General features: G+C 39.0%; 1 protein-coding gene across 1 annotated transcript; it reads left to right on the plus strand.

Moving 5' to 3' along the window:
* The first annotated feature begins 15,665 nt into the window (after window positions 1-15,665).
* On the plus strand, window positions 15,666-16,613 carry LOC114049585 (olfactory receptor 10T2-like). The gene has a single exon (XM_027870839.1). It carries the CDS (start codon window positions 15,666-15,668, stop codon window positions 16,611-16,613), a length of 948 nt encoding a protein of 315 aa, XP_027726640.1.
* The last annotated feature ends 2,133 nt before the right edge of the window (window positions 16,614-18,746 follow it).

An 18,746-nucleotide genomic window follows, 5' to 3' on the forward strand; every position in this document is an offset into this window, starting at 1 on the left:
ACACAGCAAGAATATGTGAAGGACATTACATGACAGCATGCATAGCAACATTTTATAAGCACTAAATTGTATAAAACACAAGTCAAAGTGTAGTTGGATAGCTTTTTTTGGTTTTAAAATTTATTTAATATTTTGATTTTCCCCAATTACATGCAAAAACAATTTTTAACATTCTTTTTTTAATTTTGAGTTTCAAATTCTCTTACCTCTCTCCCTTACTCCTTCATTGAGGGACAGTTTGATATAGGTTATACATGTGTAATCATGTAAAACATATTTCCATATCAGTTACTTTGTGAGGGAAAACACAGACCAAAAAGAAAAAATTCATTAAAAATTTTAAAAGTATGCTTTGATCTGCATTCAGACTCCATCAGTTCTCTCCCTGGAGATAGACATGAATATTTATCATAAGTCCTTCAGAATTGCCTTAGGTCATTGTATTGCTGAGAATAGTTAAGGCATTCACAGTTGATTATAGTACTATATTGTTGTCACTATATACTACGTCCTCCTGGCTTTGCTCATTTCATTTTGCATCAATTCATCAAAGTCTTTCTAGGTTTTTCTGAGAGCATCCTTGCCCATCATTTCCTATAGCACAATAGTATCCCTTCACAATCTTAACTTCCAATTCTTTACCACCACAAAAAAGAGACACTATAAATGTTTTTGTACATAAGGGTCCTTTTCTTTTTTGTTTTTAATATCTTTTTATATAGTTTTATAACCCTTTGAGCTTAGGTCCAAATTGTTCTCCAGAAGTGTTGAATTAGTTCACAACTCCACCAGTAGTGCATCAATGTCTCAATTTCTCCACATCTCTAACATTTGTCATTTTTCTTTCCTGTCAAATTAGCCAACCTCATAGGCATGGGGTGGTACCTCAAAGTTATTTTAATTTGCATTTCTCTAATCAACAGTGATTTAGAGCTTTTTTATATGAATATAAATAGCTTTGATTACTTCAACTGAAAACTGTCTGTTAATATCATTTGACTATTTATCAGTTGGAGAATGGATCTTATTTTTATAAACTAGATTCCATTCTCTACATATTTGAAAAATGAGATCTTTATCAGAGAAAGTTGCTGTAATTTTTTTTCACAGTTGTGATTACTGTGTATTTCCCTCCATCCTATTTTCCCTATTTATGTAACTCTCTTTCCTCCTTTCACTTTGTCCATCCTTAAAAGTGTTTTGTTTTTGACTATTGCCTCCCCCAATATGTTCTCCCTTTTATCACCCCCCAACTTCTCTTATCCCCTTCCCCTCTTCCTTTTCTGTAAAGTAAGAGAGATTTCTACACCCCACTGTGTATGTTATTCCCTCTTTGAGCTAATCTTGATGAAAGTTAAGTTTCAAGCATCCTCCTCCCTTCCTCATTTTACCCTCCACTTTAAAAAGCTCTTTCCTGTGTCTTTTATGTGAGATAATTTAACCCCATTCTACCTCTCCTTTTCCCCTTCTCCCAGTGCATTTCTCTTTCTCAAGTCTTAATTTTATTTTTTTAGATATCATCCCATCATATTCAACTCACACCTATGCCTTCTATCTATACTCCTAACTGCCCTAAGAATGATAAAGTACTTAGGAGATATAAGTATCATCTGCCCATATAATAATGTAAACAGTTTGACCTTATTGAATCCCTTATGATTTATCTTTCCTGTTTACCTTTTTAGGCTTCTTTTAAGTCTTGTATTTCAAAGTCAAATTTCCTATTCAGCCCTGATCTTTTCATCAGGAATGCTTGAAAGTCCTTTATTTCATTGAATATCAATTTTTTCTGTTTTGCCGGGTAGTTAATTATTGGTTGTAGATTAGCTCCTTTGCCTTCCAGAATATCATGTTCCAAGTCCTCTTCTCCTTTAATGTAGAAACTGCTAAATCTTGTGTTATCCTGTCTGTGGCTACATGATGTTTGAATTGTTCCTTTCTGGCTTCTTGTAATATTTTCTCCTTGATCTGGGAGCTCTGTAATTTGGCTATAGCATTTCTGGGAGTTGTCCTTTTGTGATCTCTCAGGAGGTGATTGGTGGATTCTTTCAATTTCTATTTTACCCTCAGGTTCTAAGATATCATGGCAGTTTTCCTTGATAATTTCTTGGAAGATGACGTATGTGTTCTTTTTTTTATCACAGAGTTCAGATTGTCCAATAATTCTTAAATTATCTCTCCTGGATCTGTTTTCCAGGTCAATTGCTTTTCCAATTAGATATTTCACATTTTCTTCTATTTTTTCATTTTTTTTAAATTTTGTTTTATTGTTTCTTGATGCCTCATGGAGTCATTGGCTTCTGCTTGCCCAATTATAATTTTTAAGGAATTATTTTCTTCAGTGAGTTTTTGTACTACCTTTTCTAATTGGCCAATTCTACTTTTTAAGGAGTTCTTCTCTTCACTAGATTTCTGTGTCTCTTTTGCCATTTGGCCTATTCTGGTTTGTTTGTTTGTTTTGTTTTTGTTTTTGTTTTTTTGCTAGGCAATGGGGTTAAGTGACTCACCCAGGGTCACACAGCTAGTAAGTGTTATGTGTCTGAGGCCAGATTTGAACTCAGGTCCTCCTGAATCCAGGGCTGATGCTCTATCCACTGCACCACCTAGCTGCCCCTTGTTTTTCTTTTTAAGATGTTATTTTCTTCAGTATTTTTTTTTTGCCTCCTTTACCAAGCTATTGACTTTTTTCATGATTTTTTTCTATCACTCTCATTTCTTTTCCCCATTTTTTCCTCTACCTCTCTTATTTGATTTTTAAAATCCTTTTTGAGCTCTTCCAGGAATTCTTTTTGGGCATGAAACCAATTCACATTTTTTGAGGCTTTGGATGTGGCTATTTTGTCTTCATTGTCTTCTTCTGAGTTCGTGTTTTGATCTTCCCCATCACCATAGTAATTTTCTATGGTCATGTTCTTTTTTTGCTGTTTGCTCATTTTTCGAGCCTATTTCTTAACTTTGAGCTTTACATTAAAGTTGGGCTCTGCTCCCAGGGAGAAGGGGGCACTATAAGAAGCTTCAGGTTTTTTGTGTTGCTGTTTTCAGAGCTAATTCTAGGGTTCTGTAAGTTTTCACTCCTCCAAAGTGGTACTATCTAAAGAGAGGTGTGATCACTGCTCTCCTGGACTGCGCTATGGTCTGTGAGTGATCACAAGCAATATTTTCCACCCTGGAACTGAGAACAGGATCCCCTACAAATTCTGGTGTACTGGTGCTCATCCTCATCCTGGGACTGCAACCCAGGACTGCAACCCAGATCTGAGTATGAGCGATGCAACAGAGTCCTGCACCCAGTGCCAGCAAAAGGTGTCATCTCCTTCTGACCAGTTGTCCAACTCCCTTACTGTCTGTGAGCTGAGAGCTCCAGAAGCCACCACTGATTTAGTCACTCCCAAGCCCTGATGCTGGCTTGCTGGGGCACAGACTGCACTGGACTGTATGCCATTGTCACCCTGGTGAAACAAATCTTTCCTGCTGACCTTCTAAGTTTTCTTGGGCTGGAAAAGTGTTTCACCCTATCCTTTTGTGAGTTCTGCCACTCCAGAATTCATTTGGAGATGTTATTTAAAGTTGTTTGGAGGGCAATTTGGGAGAGCTTAGGTGAATTATTGCTTTTTCTCCATCATCTTGGCTCTGTCCCTGGAGACTTTCAAATAATATCAGGAACTCTATAGGAAAGCAGAAAAAGGAAGGAAACTTCAGAGGGAGAAACATACTCTAGCTGGATTATAGATAGCACTAATCAAATGAATTGTCAAAGATATACATGGTCCTTCTCCCATCAGTAGTATGGGAATTTGTGGAAAGACATGACCTTGCATGAGAGGGATAGGGATGAAGTAGGACATTTTCCCTGTCATTTATCTTGCTCTTTTACTTAATTTAATGCTTTTGTTTTGAATTAATGTGCTAGGTTGTTTGGGGGTTTTTTTGAAGAGAAGGAAGGAGAGGAGGAGAAAGATTATGAAGGGGAGAAGAAGTCAAAGGGGGAGGACAAGGAAGAGAAGGGGAAGGGGAAAAGGAAGGGAAATAAGGAGGAAAAGACAAAGGAGGAGAAAAATGGGAAGAAGTAATAGGAGAAGAGAGGCAGGAGGAGGAGAGAGAGAGGAGGAGAAAGGGGAGGAGTGGAGAAGAAAAAAGAGAAGGAGGAGAAGAGAAGAAGAAAGAGGAAAGGAAGAAGGAAGAAAAAAGCAGCAGTATTAGAAATTCATAAGCTGTAGGTTTGAATAGATGCTGACCAAAATCATGCCATCATGCCTTGAAGCTTGGAAGAGCTTCCAGGGGCCCATGTTTGTAGGGGAGATTTAATTATACTTGTGAATGACTTTGGTGCTTGGTGGGGGAGAGAAATAGTGTGGGGCACAAGCAAATTGCTGCAAAAGAGGCATAAAGTTATAATGCCAATAACAAAAACAGAATTATTCTTCAGGCTGAGAGCTCGCAAATGTATCAAACTGTCTCATAGGGGGAATTTTCTCACCAAAAAAAAAAAAAAACTGGGGCAGGTAGGTGGCGCAGTGGATAGAACACCAGCCCTGAAGTCAGGAGGACCTGAGTTCAAATCTGGCCTCAGACGAAACACTTGACACTTACCCTGGGCAAGTCAATTAACCCCTCCCCAAAAAAAAACTGGGGGGGATAGGGAGGAGGAAAGAACACAGCTATGTTTTGGCACCTAAGCCTATGACTCGCTAATAAGATCTGAGTTTCCATCAGCCTTTCTTCTGCCAGCTTCACAGTATTCATTATTCAGGGAATCTTGAAGCATAGAGATTTAACTAAGGTTGTAAAAAGATGAATATCTGGGGCAGCTAGATGGTGCAGTGGATAAAGCACCAGCTCTGGATTCAGGAAGACCTGAGTCCATAATCCGGCTTCAGACACATAACACTTATTAGCTGTGTGACCCTGGGCAAGTCACTTAACCCCACTGCCTAGCCAAAAAAGAAAGAGGAATATCTATTAATGGGATGCTTCCACTAATCATCCTTGTACACATTAATTTGGCCATTGTCTTTAGGTGAATAGGCATCCCGAGGCCCATAAAGCTCTACAGAGGTCAATTGGGCAACCCATCTTGTAGCCAAGGACGACTGTGTCTAGTACGCTTTTTTTATGTCCATTCTCTTTCCCTTAGCCAAAAACTCCTCTTTTTAAAGATCTCCAGAAAAAAATTTTTAAGAAGAATATATAGTCTGCATTAGTGAAAAATAACTGACTATAATCAAAGAAATTTTTCCTTAATAAAAACCCCTAACTCACTGAATTCCACAAATATGACTTCTCTGATTTTGCTCATTCCTCTAAACAGCCACCATAGTGTGTAGTCTTAGAGTCAAGAGACTAGAGTTTGAATTCTAGCTCTGACATTTACTGAGCTCCCCTACTAGAATGTAAACTCCTTGAGAAATGGGGTTATTTCACTTTCTCTTTGTACATTCAATGTCTATCCTAGGTCCTGACATATTGTTGTTCAGCTGTTCAGTTGAGTCTGAACACCAATACTGTCCATGGTATTTTCATGGCAAAGATATTGGAGTGCTATACCATTTCCTTCTTCAGTGAATGGAGACAGAGGTTAAGGGACTTGCCCAGGGTCACACAGATAGTACGTACCTGAGGACAGATTTCTACTCGGGTCTTCCTGACTCCAGGATGAGCGCTCTATCCACTGAGCCACCTAGCTGTCCCATCCTGGCATAATAAGTGCTTAACAAATATTTATTTCTTGAATGAATGAATGAATGACCATGGACAAGTTCCTTAATTCCTCTGAGACTCCATTTCCTCATCTATAAAATGGGGGCAGCAGTGCTTATGCTAATTCCTCACAGGACATTTATTAGAAAGCATTTTATAAAATCTTGTAAGTGTAGTTTATAAGATTCTGAACCACAAATGACCTTAGAGATCATAGCTTTATTTTATAGATGAAGAAACTGAAGCCCAGATAGATATGATGGCTTGCCCAAGGTCAAACAAGTGGTAAGTTGCATACTCAAGACTAGAATGTAAGGCCAATGTTTCTACTACAGTACAATTTATCATATGTTGTTACTTTTATAGAGTATTGTTTCTCAACCTGGACTGGCCTTTCTGTCTCCTGGCATTTAGCAGGTCAAACATTCTCTCAATTTTACTCACTTATTTTTCATTGAGTTCCCTAGAGCACCAGTCCCTGGAACCCCAGAAGGCCATAAGTATACTTCAGCCTAATTACACAATTTAATACTTAACTATAAGCTGGACTACTTTCAACCCCTTATTTAAGAAAAAAATAGTTCTAAATTTTCAAGTCCAAATAATTTCCCTTCTACTTGTACAACAATATTTTAACTCTACATACAGTGCTTCTAAAGCAGATGCCCCAGCTTTTCCAATTCATCCTCCCCAAGGACCCCTCTTCACAAGCCCTGCCTGCCTATGAGACAAAGGACCAAAGACCAAAGCACAGCTTCCTTGGACTTGCTGGGTGAAACAGGTAAGTGTGTTTTCTCTGCTAGTGAGTTTCTGAGAATCTAAAAAAAATCATTTGTTTAGAAATGGATAGGACCTTCAAAGTCACATAATCCAATCCCCTTGTTTGACAGATAAAGAAACTGAGGCCAGGAGAGGTAGAATGCCTTGCCAGGGGTCACACTGTTTGTAAGTGACATTGTTAGGATTTGAACTCAGGTCCTCTGACTCCAAAAGCTGTTTTCTTTTGATTGTACTATGCTCTCTCAAGAAATAGCAAACTTATTTTTACATAGTACTTTGTTGGTTACAAAACATCCTCCTCACCACAACCCCATGAGGGACAAGTATCATCATCCCCTTTTTAAAGATAAGGAAACTGAGGCTCTGTTTATCCTTACTTATGATGGTCAAGTAGAAGCTGTGTACAAGGGCATTCTACCACCACGGTCTTCCTGGGTGCTTTGAATCATGCATGCCCTGGATCATTCCCTCCTCCAGTTGTCCAATCCTCTTGCTACCATTGACTGATTGCCCAACTTTGTCAGTGTTTACATGATTACAAAATAACCAAATACTGGGACACATTCAGTGCTTGGGGTTCATAGACAGTTGAATAATTAACTGATTTTTTCATGTTTTCTCTGACTGTTCTGGAATAGAACATTAGATGTGGAAGGGACCTTTAGTGATTATCAAGACCCATTTTCTCATTTTACAGATGAGGAAATTGAGACCCAGAGAAATTAAAATGAATAACCCAAGGTCACTCTGATAGCAAGTCCAGACCTGGAACACAAGATTAGAAGCCAGAAAGCCTGACTTTAATCCCAGTTCTACCACTTTTATTAGTGATATGATCCTAGGGAAGTCATTGATCTCTGAGTTGATGTTTCTATGTCTGTAATATGAGAGTCCCAGAGGGACCTTCAAGTTCAGTTAGTCCAACTGCTGCATAAGGAAATCAAAGCCTAGTATTGAAGGATGGGGTGGGGGGGGGGGGGGTTGACTTGCCCAAGATCACACAACTGGTGTTTGGTCAGAGCTGCTACTCAAACAGAGATCTCTAGACTCCAAGACCAATGGCCCATCTAGGATAGCATACTGTATCCCAGGCAACTTTCTACAATTCAGCATTTGTGTATAAATTGCCAGCACATCTAGGTGGCACAGTGTATAGAGCACCAGCCCTGGAGTCAGGAGGACCCACATTCAAATCCAGTCTCAGAAACTGTCCAACTGTGCGACCCTGAACAAGTCACTTAACCCTGTTTGCCTCCATTTCCTCATATGTAAAGTGAGCTGGAGAAGGAAATGGCAAACCGCTCCAGCATCTTTGCCAAGAAAACCCCAAATGGGGTAACAAAGATTCAGACATAACTGGGAAATGACTAAACAAATATAAATTGCCTTCTCTGATCCTAGGATACCCCCTGTGAATGGCCTTCATTGCAGGCACCTTGAGGCCAAGAGCCATGTCCTCTATATCTCTCAGTATTTTCCACTGGGCCTAGAAAAATGGGGATTCAATAAATCCTTGTGCATTGAAAGACTGAGTGAACTTTCCTATTTCTGAGCCTTCCAGCAGACTTTGTAATTCACCTAGGATGGTGAAATATCTTTACCAGTCCCTATTTCTCCATTCCTTCCAACCAGCTCCAAACTCATCCTTTTCAGGAAGTCTTCCCTGACTAACATCACCTGTTCTCCCTCCAAACCAGAGATCGTATTCTTTTCCCTATGCCTTTTTATCAGATATATTACTTCATAATTTTTCAGAAGTTGTATGTGTATGTGCTCATGTGTATATGTGTGTCTTTGTGTGTTGTAAGCTAGACAAGGAACTCCTCTCACTTAAAAAAGGAAACTTCCTTCAGGAATAGAATGTCATTCACAACAATAAAATTTATTTGTACAAATTCATTTGCAGAATCTGCAAGAAGGAAGGGAAAAAAATAAGCATTTATTAAACACTTACTATATGCCAGGTACTGTGCTAAGTTCTTTACAACAATCCTGGGAGGTAGTTGCTATTATTATCCCCACTTTACAGCTGAAAAAACTGAGGCAGAGAGAACTTAAGTGATTTGCTCAGCGTTGTATAGCTAGTAATGATCTGAGGCCAAATTTGAACTTAGGTTTTCTTGAGGCCAGGGCCAGCTATTGTACAGGTAACATTGCTTGGTTGTTCTGCAGTAGGCAGAGTACGTGGGTCACCTGAGCTGTGGAATGAGCCCGGGATTCAAGAGTCAGAAAACCTAGGCTTGAGCTCTAGCTCTGACTGCGGGCAAGTCCTCTCACCTGTCTGAGCCTCATTTTCCTCACCTGTAAAAAGGTAAGACCCCCACACTATTACTTACCTGGAAGGATTATTTTAGGAATTCACTATAAAAATCTAAGTCACCTTTAGATTGACCAAGTTGGCCACTTTGTTCTTGTTTCCTTCTCCCCTTATTCCCTTAAGTGTAATCCCTCCCCTCTAATTTCTCTGCTACCAATATCCCAGATGCTGGGGATTGAAAACCTAATTTCGTTGTGTTTTTGTCTCTGCCATGTCACCAACTTGTATTTCAGGTTGTACAAACGGTGTGTGCTTCCCCTGCTCATTATCCATCCTCCCCTTCATGCTTTACTCAAGGCATTTCACAGAATCTCCAAATTAGAATGGATGTTGGAGGCCCTCTGGTCCATTCCATAGCCAAAGAAGGATCCTCCCCCCCCCCACAACATCATAACAAGTAGTCACCCAGCCTCTATAGAAGAACTCATGTGAATAAGATTCTATAACTACCAGAGGAAGCCCATTTTGCTTTTAAGCAGCTCTACTAGTTAGGAAGTTTTTCCTTATCTCCATACAACTACCAAGTACTGCTCCTAATGAGTTCTGCTTTCCCAGGTCAATAACATGTCTTCCATATGGCAGTCATTCATGTACTTATACCCCCTGTCTTCTCAAATCAAGGCTAAAAACGTTCAGGTTCCTCCAACCTCTTCCATTAAAGGAAGGTCTCTGGGCCTTGGTTTACTCATCTGTAAAATGAGAGAATGGGGCTTGATAATTACTAAAGGTCCCTTCCACATCTAATGTTCTATTCCAGAACAGTCAGAGAAAACATAAAAAAATCAGTTAATTATTCAACTGTCTATGAATCCCAAGCACTGGATGTGTCCCAGTATTTGGTTATTTTGTAATCATGTAAACACTGACAAAGTTGGGCAATCAGTCAATGGTAGCAAGAGGAATGGACAACTGGAGGAGGGAATGATCCAGGGCATGCATGATTCAAAGCACCCAGGAAGACCGTGGTGGTAGAATGCCCTTGTACACAGCTTCTACTTGACCATCATAAGTAAGGATAAACAGAGCCTCAGTTTCCTTATCTTTAAAAAGGGGATGATGATACTTGTCCCTCATGGGGTTGTGGTGAGGAGGATGTTTTGTAACCAACAAAGTACTATGTAAAAATAAGTTTGCTATTTCTTGAGAGAGCATAGTACAATCAAAAGAAAACAGCTTTTGGAGTCAGAGGACCCAAATCAAGGACCTCTACTAGGAGGGAGCTATCAAAATTATACTTGAGTAAATTAGTCTTCAAGTGTATGTTGATAGAGGAATTTAAAAGCATGAGAATAGTAAAACAATACTTTTTTTTAAAGAAATTAACTTAGAGCATTTTTAGAACATCTAAAGTACTGAAGTAAAATAGCTGAATATTTAGAAAGCAAGAAAGATTGAAATCAAGCCGTGGTACCAGACTCACAAATTCCAGGCAATAGCAGCAACAGCATCAGCAACAGTATCAATATAAACAGCAGCAACATTTCTAGAGCATTTTATAAAGTATTTACCCTTTAACAACACTATGAGGTAAAAATAATAATAATAGCTAGCATTTGTATAGAGTTTTAAGGTTTCCCAGCATTTAATATGTCATTTGACTCTCACAACAACCCTGGGAGGTAATGCTATTATTATCTCCATTTTGTGGATGAGGAAACTGAGGCATAAAAAAGGTTAAGTGATTTGCCCAGGGTCACACAGCTATTAAATGTTTGAGGCTGAATTTAGACTTAAGTCTTCTTGACTCCAAGTCTCAAGCTCTATCCATGGCACCACTTAAATGTAGGTATACGATAGCTATAAATATTATTACCCTATTTTAAAGACAAGGAAATTGAGTCCTAAAAAGCTGAAGTAACTCACCCATGGTCACATACCTAATGTGCTACTATAAAGATTCAAACCTGAGTTCCTTGACTTTAAATCTAGTACTCTAAAAACAAAATCTGATGATTCAAATAAAACAGTGAAACTTTAACATTGCTATTCTGCTTAGTAGAAACATCACCAAAACCTTACTTCCGATCTTTAGGGATATGTATTTTCACAAGTCTGGATGTTGTCATTTCACCTTAGAGTAGAAAGCCTTTAGGAGTTGCTACAGCCAACACAATTTCACAAATGAAAATGGAGGCAGACCAGTTCTGATTTACACAGCTAAACTTACCACTTCTGGTTGGAAAAGGAATAAAGGGGATAGAGTTCTTAATTTCTTTTTTAAAATATTTTACTACATGCTTAGTGATCACAAAATCAATGGTGCCACTCAAGAAAAACCACAAGACCAGCAGAGATGCCTGGCAGTAACCACTATAACAGTGGAGTGATGCCCAGGAGAGACGAGTAGGATAGAGCAGTGTGATAACAACAACAGAGGACAACAGCAACCCCATACTATAGAAAGGTAAGTTGCCCTGGTAATTATAATAATAATGATATGTAATACTTATATAGCACTTTAAGCTTTGTAAAATACTTTATACTTAACTCATTTGAACCTCACAACAACCTTGAGAAGTGTTATTATTATCCTCATTTTACAATTGAGGAAACTGAGGCTCAAAGTTTAAGTGAGTTATCAGCTAGTAAGTATCTGAGATTGGATTTGAACCAAGAATCTTCTTAACTCTAAGTCTGGCCTGCTGTTTATTATATCATCCACTCTATCCACTGAGCCATCTAGCTGCCTCCAAACAGGAATTTACCATATCTCAAACCTGGGGTAATTCTTTGGGGGCCAAAGTACTAGAGGGGGTGATTCAGGTGCTATGTAAATAATTCATGAATAATCCACAGATTTGCTCAAAAAATGAGAATTGAGTAATTTTCTCTCTTGGAACTTTCTGATCATTCTGACAGTGCCTAGAATTCTACCTCCTACAGGAAGCTGCCTGGATTGATGAAAGGAGGTGAAACTTTTTTTACTCAGGTCCTGTACTACCTACCATGCTTTGGAATTCCCCCAACCAGACCCCCTCCTGCACTCGTCTCTACCACCACCCCACCGTCTATCATCTGCTACATTTATTTGGTCAGTTGTGTGAAATGTATTTATTTGATTTTATTGGATGATAGGCAACAGTGTACTTGTAAATGTTTAGCCAGCTTTCCAAATGTATATGTGTGTATTTATATACATATATACATGTGTGTATGCACATATATGTATATATGTGCATGCATGTATGTGAATATATGACACACTTCGAGTTTAATTTGCATTATTATCATTTTCTCCATCACTTTCTTAAGTATACCTAATCAACAAAAAAGTAAATAAAGCTCTGATTTGTAGCATTTGCTGATTTCCAAGGGGATAAATGTTCACATTGAAAATTTAATAATTAGCTCTTTTATTTGTGGTTCTGCTGGGTCCAGCATAGTTTTGCTTAAGTATAAAGTACTTAAAAGTACTTGAAGTGCTGATTTCTTGATAACCCTGTAAAGCCGGCAATGCAAGTGTTACTATCTCCATTTCAAAGGTGGGGGTGGGGGGGAAGTGGGAGCAGTTGTGTTGTAAAGAAGAACCCTGGATTTGGATTCAGAAGACCTGACTTAGCCTGTGGATTCTATCACATATTAGGCACGTGACCCTCCATAAACCAAAGCCTCTCTAAGCCTAGGTTTCCTCCGTTGAAAAATAAGGGATGATAATTATACTGTTATAGATGTACTTCACAAGAATGTAGGGAAGACCCAATGAGGTCTGATCCAGCAAGTACTATATAATAAGAGTTCACATGCAAATTGCCTCCTCCTGATCACAAATAACTCTCCTGATAATAATTCTAAGATTTAGATCTTGAAAGTATTATTACACCCATTTTACAAAAGATGAAGCTAAAATTTAGAAAGACATAAATGTGTATAGTATGCTTATAAAAAGTTTATATCAATGGGAAAGCAAGACATATGGGTTTCTAGTCCTCAGTGTTCTCCCTATCACCTTGGTGAGGGGCGGCAGCTATACAAATAAGGACCGATTTTTCCCCTGTACTTTTGGTATCTTCTCTTCCTTCAAATACTTTGAAAATCAGTCCAGCAATGCACTCAAAACTAAGTCACCTCCAGTACAGACCTTGCTCGATCTAATTCAACTATTTTCCTCACCTTTGTCCCCTTCACTCCCATTTTCGCTTCCTCTAGAATCACATATGAGGTTGTTAAACATGGGATGCAGTGGTGACATTCTTCTTGGTGGTGAGAAAAGTTTATAATTTAAAAATCCCAGCATATATTTTCCATCTGTCTGTAGTTCTCCCAGTTTCATCCTTAAATGTCCTCATGATGACCTGGCCTGCTGTTTTATGATTGTAACTCAAATAATAATATAACACTTACTATGTGCCAGACACTGTGCTAAGCACTTTACAATTATGATCTCCTTTGATCCTCACAAAAACCCTAAGAAGTAAGATCTATTATTATTCCCATTTTAGACATGAGAAAACTGAGGCAAACAGAGGTTGACTTGTCTAGGGTCACATAGCTAGTAAGTGTCTGAGACTGGATTTGAACTTAGGTCTATCCTAACTCCAAGCCCAGTGCTCTATCCACTGCACCACCTAGCTGGCCCATGGAATAGTTGACTATATATGAATAGTATATATGAACAGCTGCCTCATGGAATAGTCTCCAAAGAATTAAGACCAAAGGCCACCTAAAAGGCAAGTGAAGTAGTGCATGGTGGGTAAAACAGGGCAAAATATTTTACCAACAAGGAATCATAAAGGATGTAGATTTACAACATACAATGAGCATAAAGGATGCCATTCCAGAAATGTGTCATCAAAGTATAAAATGGACTAATATGGTGACTGTGGTGAGAGTGGGGAATGGACAGCCCATGTGATCCCATGGTAATGTTGCAAATTTAAGAGAAAAAACAGGGAGGTCTTTAGCATATTGAATATACCTCCTATGGGAAGGTGATGAGAGAATATAGCAACAAGAGTTCTACAGGATGATCAGACATGGATTGATTGAGATCTGCATCACTGGTGTTAGTACCAACTTCAGTGAGAACATAGATGCATTTGTGTACCATGGAGTCACAGAGTTTGAAGCAAAAGTAATGTTTATTTAACTTTGGAATGCATTATATCATTTAGGGAGACAGGTTATTGACCACCAATATATGTAACTCAAGCTAATATTAAAACACTTGAATACTCTGGGCACAAACCCCATGTTTGGTGATGGAAATTCCCAGAAGAATTTGAAGGAAAAATTGGGTTCCAATCCTGGTTTTGCAACTCATGAGATGCATGGCCTTAGGTTATGCGTTCTGGCAAAGGAAGTAATGGGCTGGTGTTAACCATTTATTGCCAATATTTGCCAATTTCATGAACTATCACCTTCAGCACTTCAAATGTCTCCTCACTGATGTTCACAGTCCCTTCCATAATGTAGATCACAGCCCATTCATCCTATCTATTACTTCTTACCCTACATAACTCTTGTCTATGTCCTCATATAAATCTTCCCCCAAGGAGTCCACCAATGTTAAGGAGGGTGGAGTTGACATTGTGTGGCAGGCTATCCATCTGGTTTCCCGCACTCAGATGATATGTCTGCCTTTCCTTTTTCAGGCTTATAACTATCTTATGGCATTCTATGTCTTCTGTATAATTCTTCATTAGCAACGTGTTGCAGACTTCTCTAGCCCACCATACGCCTATCCATTATACTTTGGGTGTCCTTCAACTTTTAACTTTTCAAAGGCCACGTATTTGTTCCCTTCTGATACATAAAGGATGGCCCTAATGTACATACAGGTTATTGACATAATGATTTCATGGAAATGGGAACATAGGCCTAAGAGCAAATACCCATTGAGGTTTTCTCAAAAAAATTTTTTGGTAATACTAAAGTCCATTATTTCTTCCAAGTGTTTAGTACCAATCAATCATTTTAGCCTTTTTAAGGTATTAAGCTTAGTTTGATATGACTTTTTCCTAACCAACCCATGTTGGATCCTAGTGATGACCTTTTTTTTCTACACGCTCATATGTTTTTGCGCTATGGCTCAACTCACCATCCTTGTGTCCAAAACACCCCTCTCTGGTCACCACTCTCTTATGTGTATTGTTTTCTCTTATTAGAATATAAGCTCCTTGAAAGCAAAAACTATCTTTCTTTTTTGTATTCATATCCCTAGCACTAGGAACATGGTAAACATTTAATAAATGCTCTTTTAAAATTTCATTAATTCACTAGAACCACAAAAAAGTTATTAAAAGTTGGCCATAATTCTTAGTATACTATGACTCAATTAGTACTTATAACAAAGGCTTAGAAAGGGGAGTCAGTGTGGTGCAGTGAATAGCACCCTAAATTGGAGGCAAGGGGCCTTCCTAGGTTTGAACCCCAGCTTTGTCACTTACTCATTATGTGACCATGGACCATATAAAGTAGGGTATATTGGGACCCTCTTAAGAGTCCTATGAATTATTAGCATCATTATCCTCATTCATAGGATGAGGAAACTGAGGTTATGAAGCTACATTTCTTGCCCAACATCACACAGCTAATAAATGATAGAACCAATTTCTGAAGCTAGATTTTTTTTGGTAGGGTCCAAGTCCTTCATTACTCTGTTCCTCTACTGTGTTCACTACTCAATTCCTCATCTTGCACTTGTTGTGTACAAAGTATTTTTTTTTAATTTTCCTGTGCTATAGAAGATGAGTTCTCATCATTCTACTGTGATTTATGATTACATCCTCTGTGTAAGTCACTTCCCAAGGTTGAACTTTTGGATGTGTAAGGTCCTTTCCAATTCTAAAGTATATAATGGTAATAATGAAAATTATAATGATGACAACTTTAACACATTGATTTAATGTATTCCTAGAAAGAAGTTGCTAAGATGCAAAGAATCAACCAAACCATTAGGGTCACCAAGTTTATACTTGTGGGTTTCTCCAGCCTGGGTGAGTTACAGATGCTACTCTTTGTGGTCTTCCTACTTCTCTACATGACAATCCTGTTGGCCAACGCCACCATCATGACTGTGATCCGCTGTAGCAGGTCTCTCCACACTCCTATGTATGGCTTCCTTTTCATCCTCTCTTTTTCTGAAACCTGTTATACCTTTGTTATTATCCCCCAGCTCCTGGACCACTTGCTCTCTGACACCAAGGCCATCTCCTTTGTGGCCTGTGCCACCCAACTCTTCTTCTTTCTAGGCTTTGCATGTACCAACTGCTTCCTCATTGCTGTGATGGGCTATGACCGTTATGTAGCCATTTGCTTCCCCTTGAGATACATGATCATCATGAACAAGAAGCTGGGGCTGGGACTGATATCTGTGTCTGCTGCAACAGGATTCTTCATTGCCCTGGTGGCCACCAATCTGATCTGTGACATGCCCTTCTGTGGCCCCAACAGGGTCAATCACTATTTCTGTGACATGGCACCTGTTATCAAACTGGCCTGTACAGACACCCATGTGAAGGAATTAGCTCTATTCAGCCTCAGCATCCTGGTCATTATGGTTCCCTTTGTACTAATTCTAATCTCCTATGGCTTCATTGTAAACACCATCCTTAAGATCCCATCAGCTGAAGGGAAGCTTAAGACATTTGCCACCTGTGTCTCCCATCTCACCGTAGTCATTGTCCACTATGGATGTGCCTCCATTATCTACCTCCGGCCCAAATCCAAGTCTGCATCAGACAAGGACCAGCTGGTGGCAGTGACCTATACTGTAGTGACTCCTTTGCTCAACCCCCTTGTGTACAGCCTGAGGAATCAGGAGGTGAAGGCAGCACTGAAGAAAGTCTTCTTGAGGCCATCTCCTGCCAAGTTGATCTGAAGGAGTCAAGTTTTACTTCATAAAGGGTGGGGGAAAGTATCTAAGGCATGCCCTCCACCATGCCACAGGGCTGTTTCATCAAAGACTCAGGGCACTCTCTCCTTTCCATCCTAGAAAAAAGCAGACAAATGTGAGTCATCCTACACAGTATCATGAACATGCCCCATTGCTCCATGGGTATGATTTGATCCTCAGCATATTTTAGTGGAAAAAGCACTTGACTTGGAGTCAGAGGTCCTGAGTTCAAACCCTAGCTACACTTACAATTTATATGACCCTGGGCAAATCTCTCAACCTCTCTGGTTCTGTTTCTCATCTTAAAATGAGGCTGGGGATGGAGCCAAGATGGTGGAGAAAAGCTCACCTGAGCTCTCCCCAAAATACCTACAAACACCTTTAGATGATTCCATAAAACAATTCCTGGAGTGATAGAATCCACAAAAGGATGGAGTGAAATAATTTTCCAGCCAAAGACAAATTAGAAGGTTGGCAGGAAAGGTCACACTTGGGTAAGAATGTAGCACAGTCCAACACAGGCTGCGCCAGTGCAGACCAGGCACCAGCAAATCAGGAACCGGGCTTGGGAGCCACTAAATCAGCAACAGCAGCAGCTTCTTCCAGAGCTCTCAGCCCACAGAAGGTAAGGGGATTGCACAACTTGTCAAAAGGAGATCATAGGGGTCTCTTTGCTCGCACTGGGGGGACAAGACTCTGTTGCTTTGCCCATACTCACATCTGGGTCACTGACCTGGGTGGCAGTTTCAGGGTGTGAAAGAGCACTAGTCCACCAGAACTTGCATCCACAGTGGAGCAGGGACCCCCATCACAGTTCCAGGGCAGAAAAGAGTGCTTGTGGTCACTCATAAACCAGAGCACAGGCCAGGAGAGCAGTAAATGCACTTCTCCTTAGATTATACCACCTTGGAAGAACTGAAAACTTAGTGGTCCCTAGAAGTATATTTGAAAACAGCTGCACTACAAAAATGAGTAAACAACAGAAACCCATAGAAAGTTACTAGGGTGACAAGGAAAATCAAAACACACACTCAGAAGAAGATAACAAAGTAAAAACTCCTACATCCAAAGCCTCCAAGGAAAATATGAATTTATCTCAGAGCTCAGAAAGGATTTTGAAAATCAAGTAAGAGAGGTACAGGAAAAATTGGGAAGAGAAATGAGAGTGATACAAGAAAATCATGAAAAAAAAAGTCAACAGCTTGGTAAAGGAGATACCAAAAAAAAAAAATATTGAAGAAAGTAACACCTTAAAAAACAGAATAGGCCAAATGGTAGAAGAGGTCCAAAAAGCCAAAGAGGAGAAGAATGCCCTGAAAAGCAGGATTGGCCAAATGGGGGGGAAAAAAGCACAAAAATTAACTAAAGAAAAAAAACTCTTTAAAAAGTAGAATAGGTCAAATGGAAAAGGAAGTATGAAAGCTCAGTGAAGAAAGTAATTCCTTAAAAATTAGAATTGAGCAAATTGAAGCTAATAACTTTATGAGAAATCAAGAAACAATAAAACAAAAACAAAAAGAATGCAAAAAGATGACAATGTGAAATATCTCATCGGGAAAACAATTGAACTGGAAAATAGATCCAGGAGAGAAAATTTAAAAATTATTGGATTACCTGAAAACCACGATCAGAAAAAGAGCCTAGACATCATCTTCCAAGAAGTTATCAAGGAAAGCTGTCCTGATGTTCTAGAACCAGAGGGTAAAATAGAAATTAAAAGAATCCATTGATCACCTCCTAAAAGAGATCCTCAAAGAAAAACTCCCAGGAATATTATAGCCAAATTACAGAGCAATTGTAACCGTGAAAAAAAATTTTTGAAGCAAGTTTCTCTGATAAAGACCTCATTTCTCAAATGAAAACTGAGTCAAATTTATAAAAATAAGAGCCATTCCCCAATTGATAAATGATCAAAAAATATGAAGTTTTTAGATTAAGTAATTGAAGCTATCCAAAGCCATATGAAAAATGCTCTAAATCACTATTAATTGGAGAAATGCAAATTAAAACAATTCTGAGGTATTATCTCTTACCTATTAGATTGGCTAATAGGACAGAAAAGGAAAATTACCAATGTTGGAGGGAATGTGGGAAAAATGAGACATTAATTTACTCTTG

This window comes from Vombatus ursinus, unplaced genomic scaffold (assembly GCF_900497805.2).
Source record: "Vombatus ursinus unplaced genomic scaffold, bare-nosed wombat genome assembly UNPS02014798.1, whole genome shotgun sequence".
In the NCBI taxonomy this organism is placed as follows: domain Eukaryota; kingdom Metazoa; phylum Chordata; class Mammalia; order Diprotodontia; family Vombatidae; genus Vombatus; species Vombatus ursinus.

What these genes read in the sequence shown, in the direction of transcription:
- LOC114049585 (XM_027870839.1), top strand. Translation starts at nt 15,666, where the DNA reads ATGCAAAGAATCAACCAAACCATTAGGGTCACCAAGTTTATACTTGTG.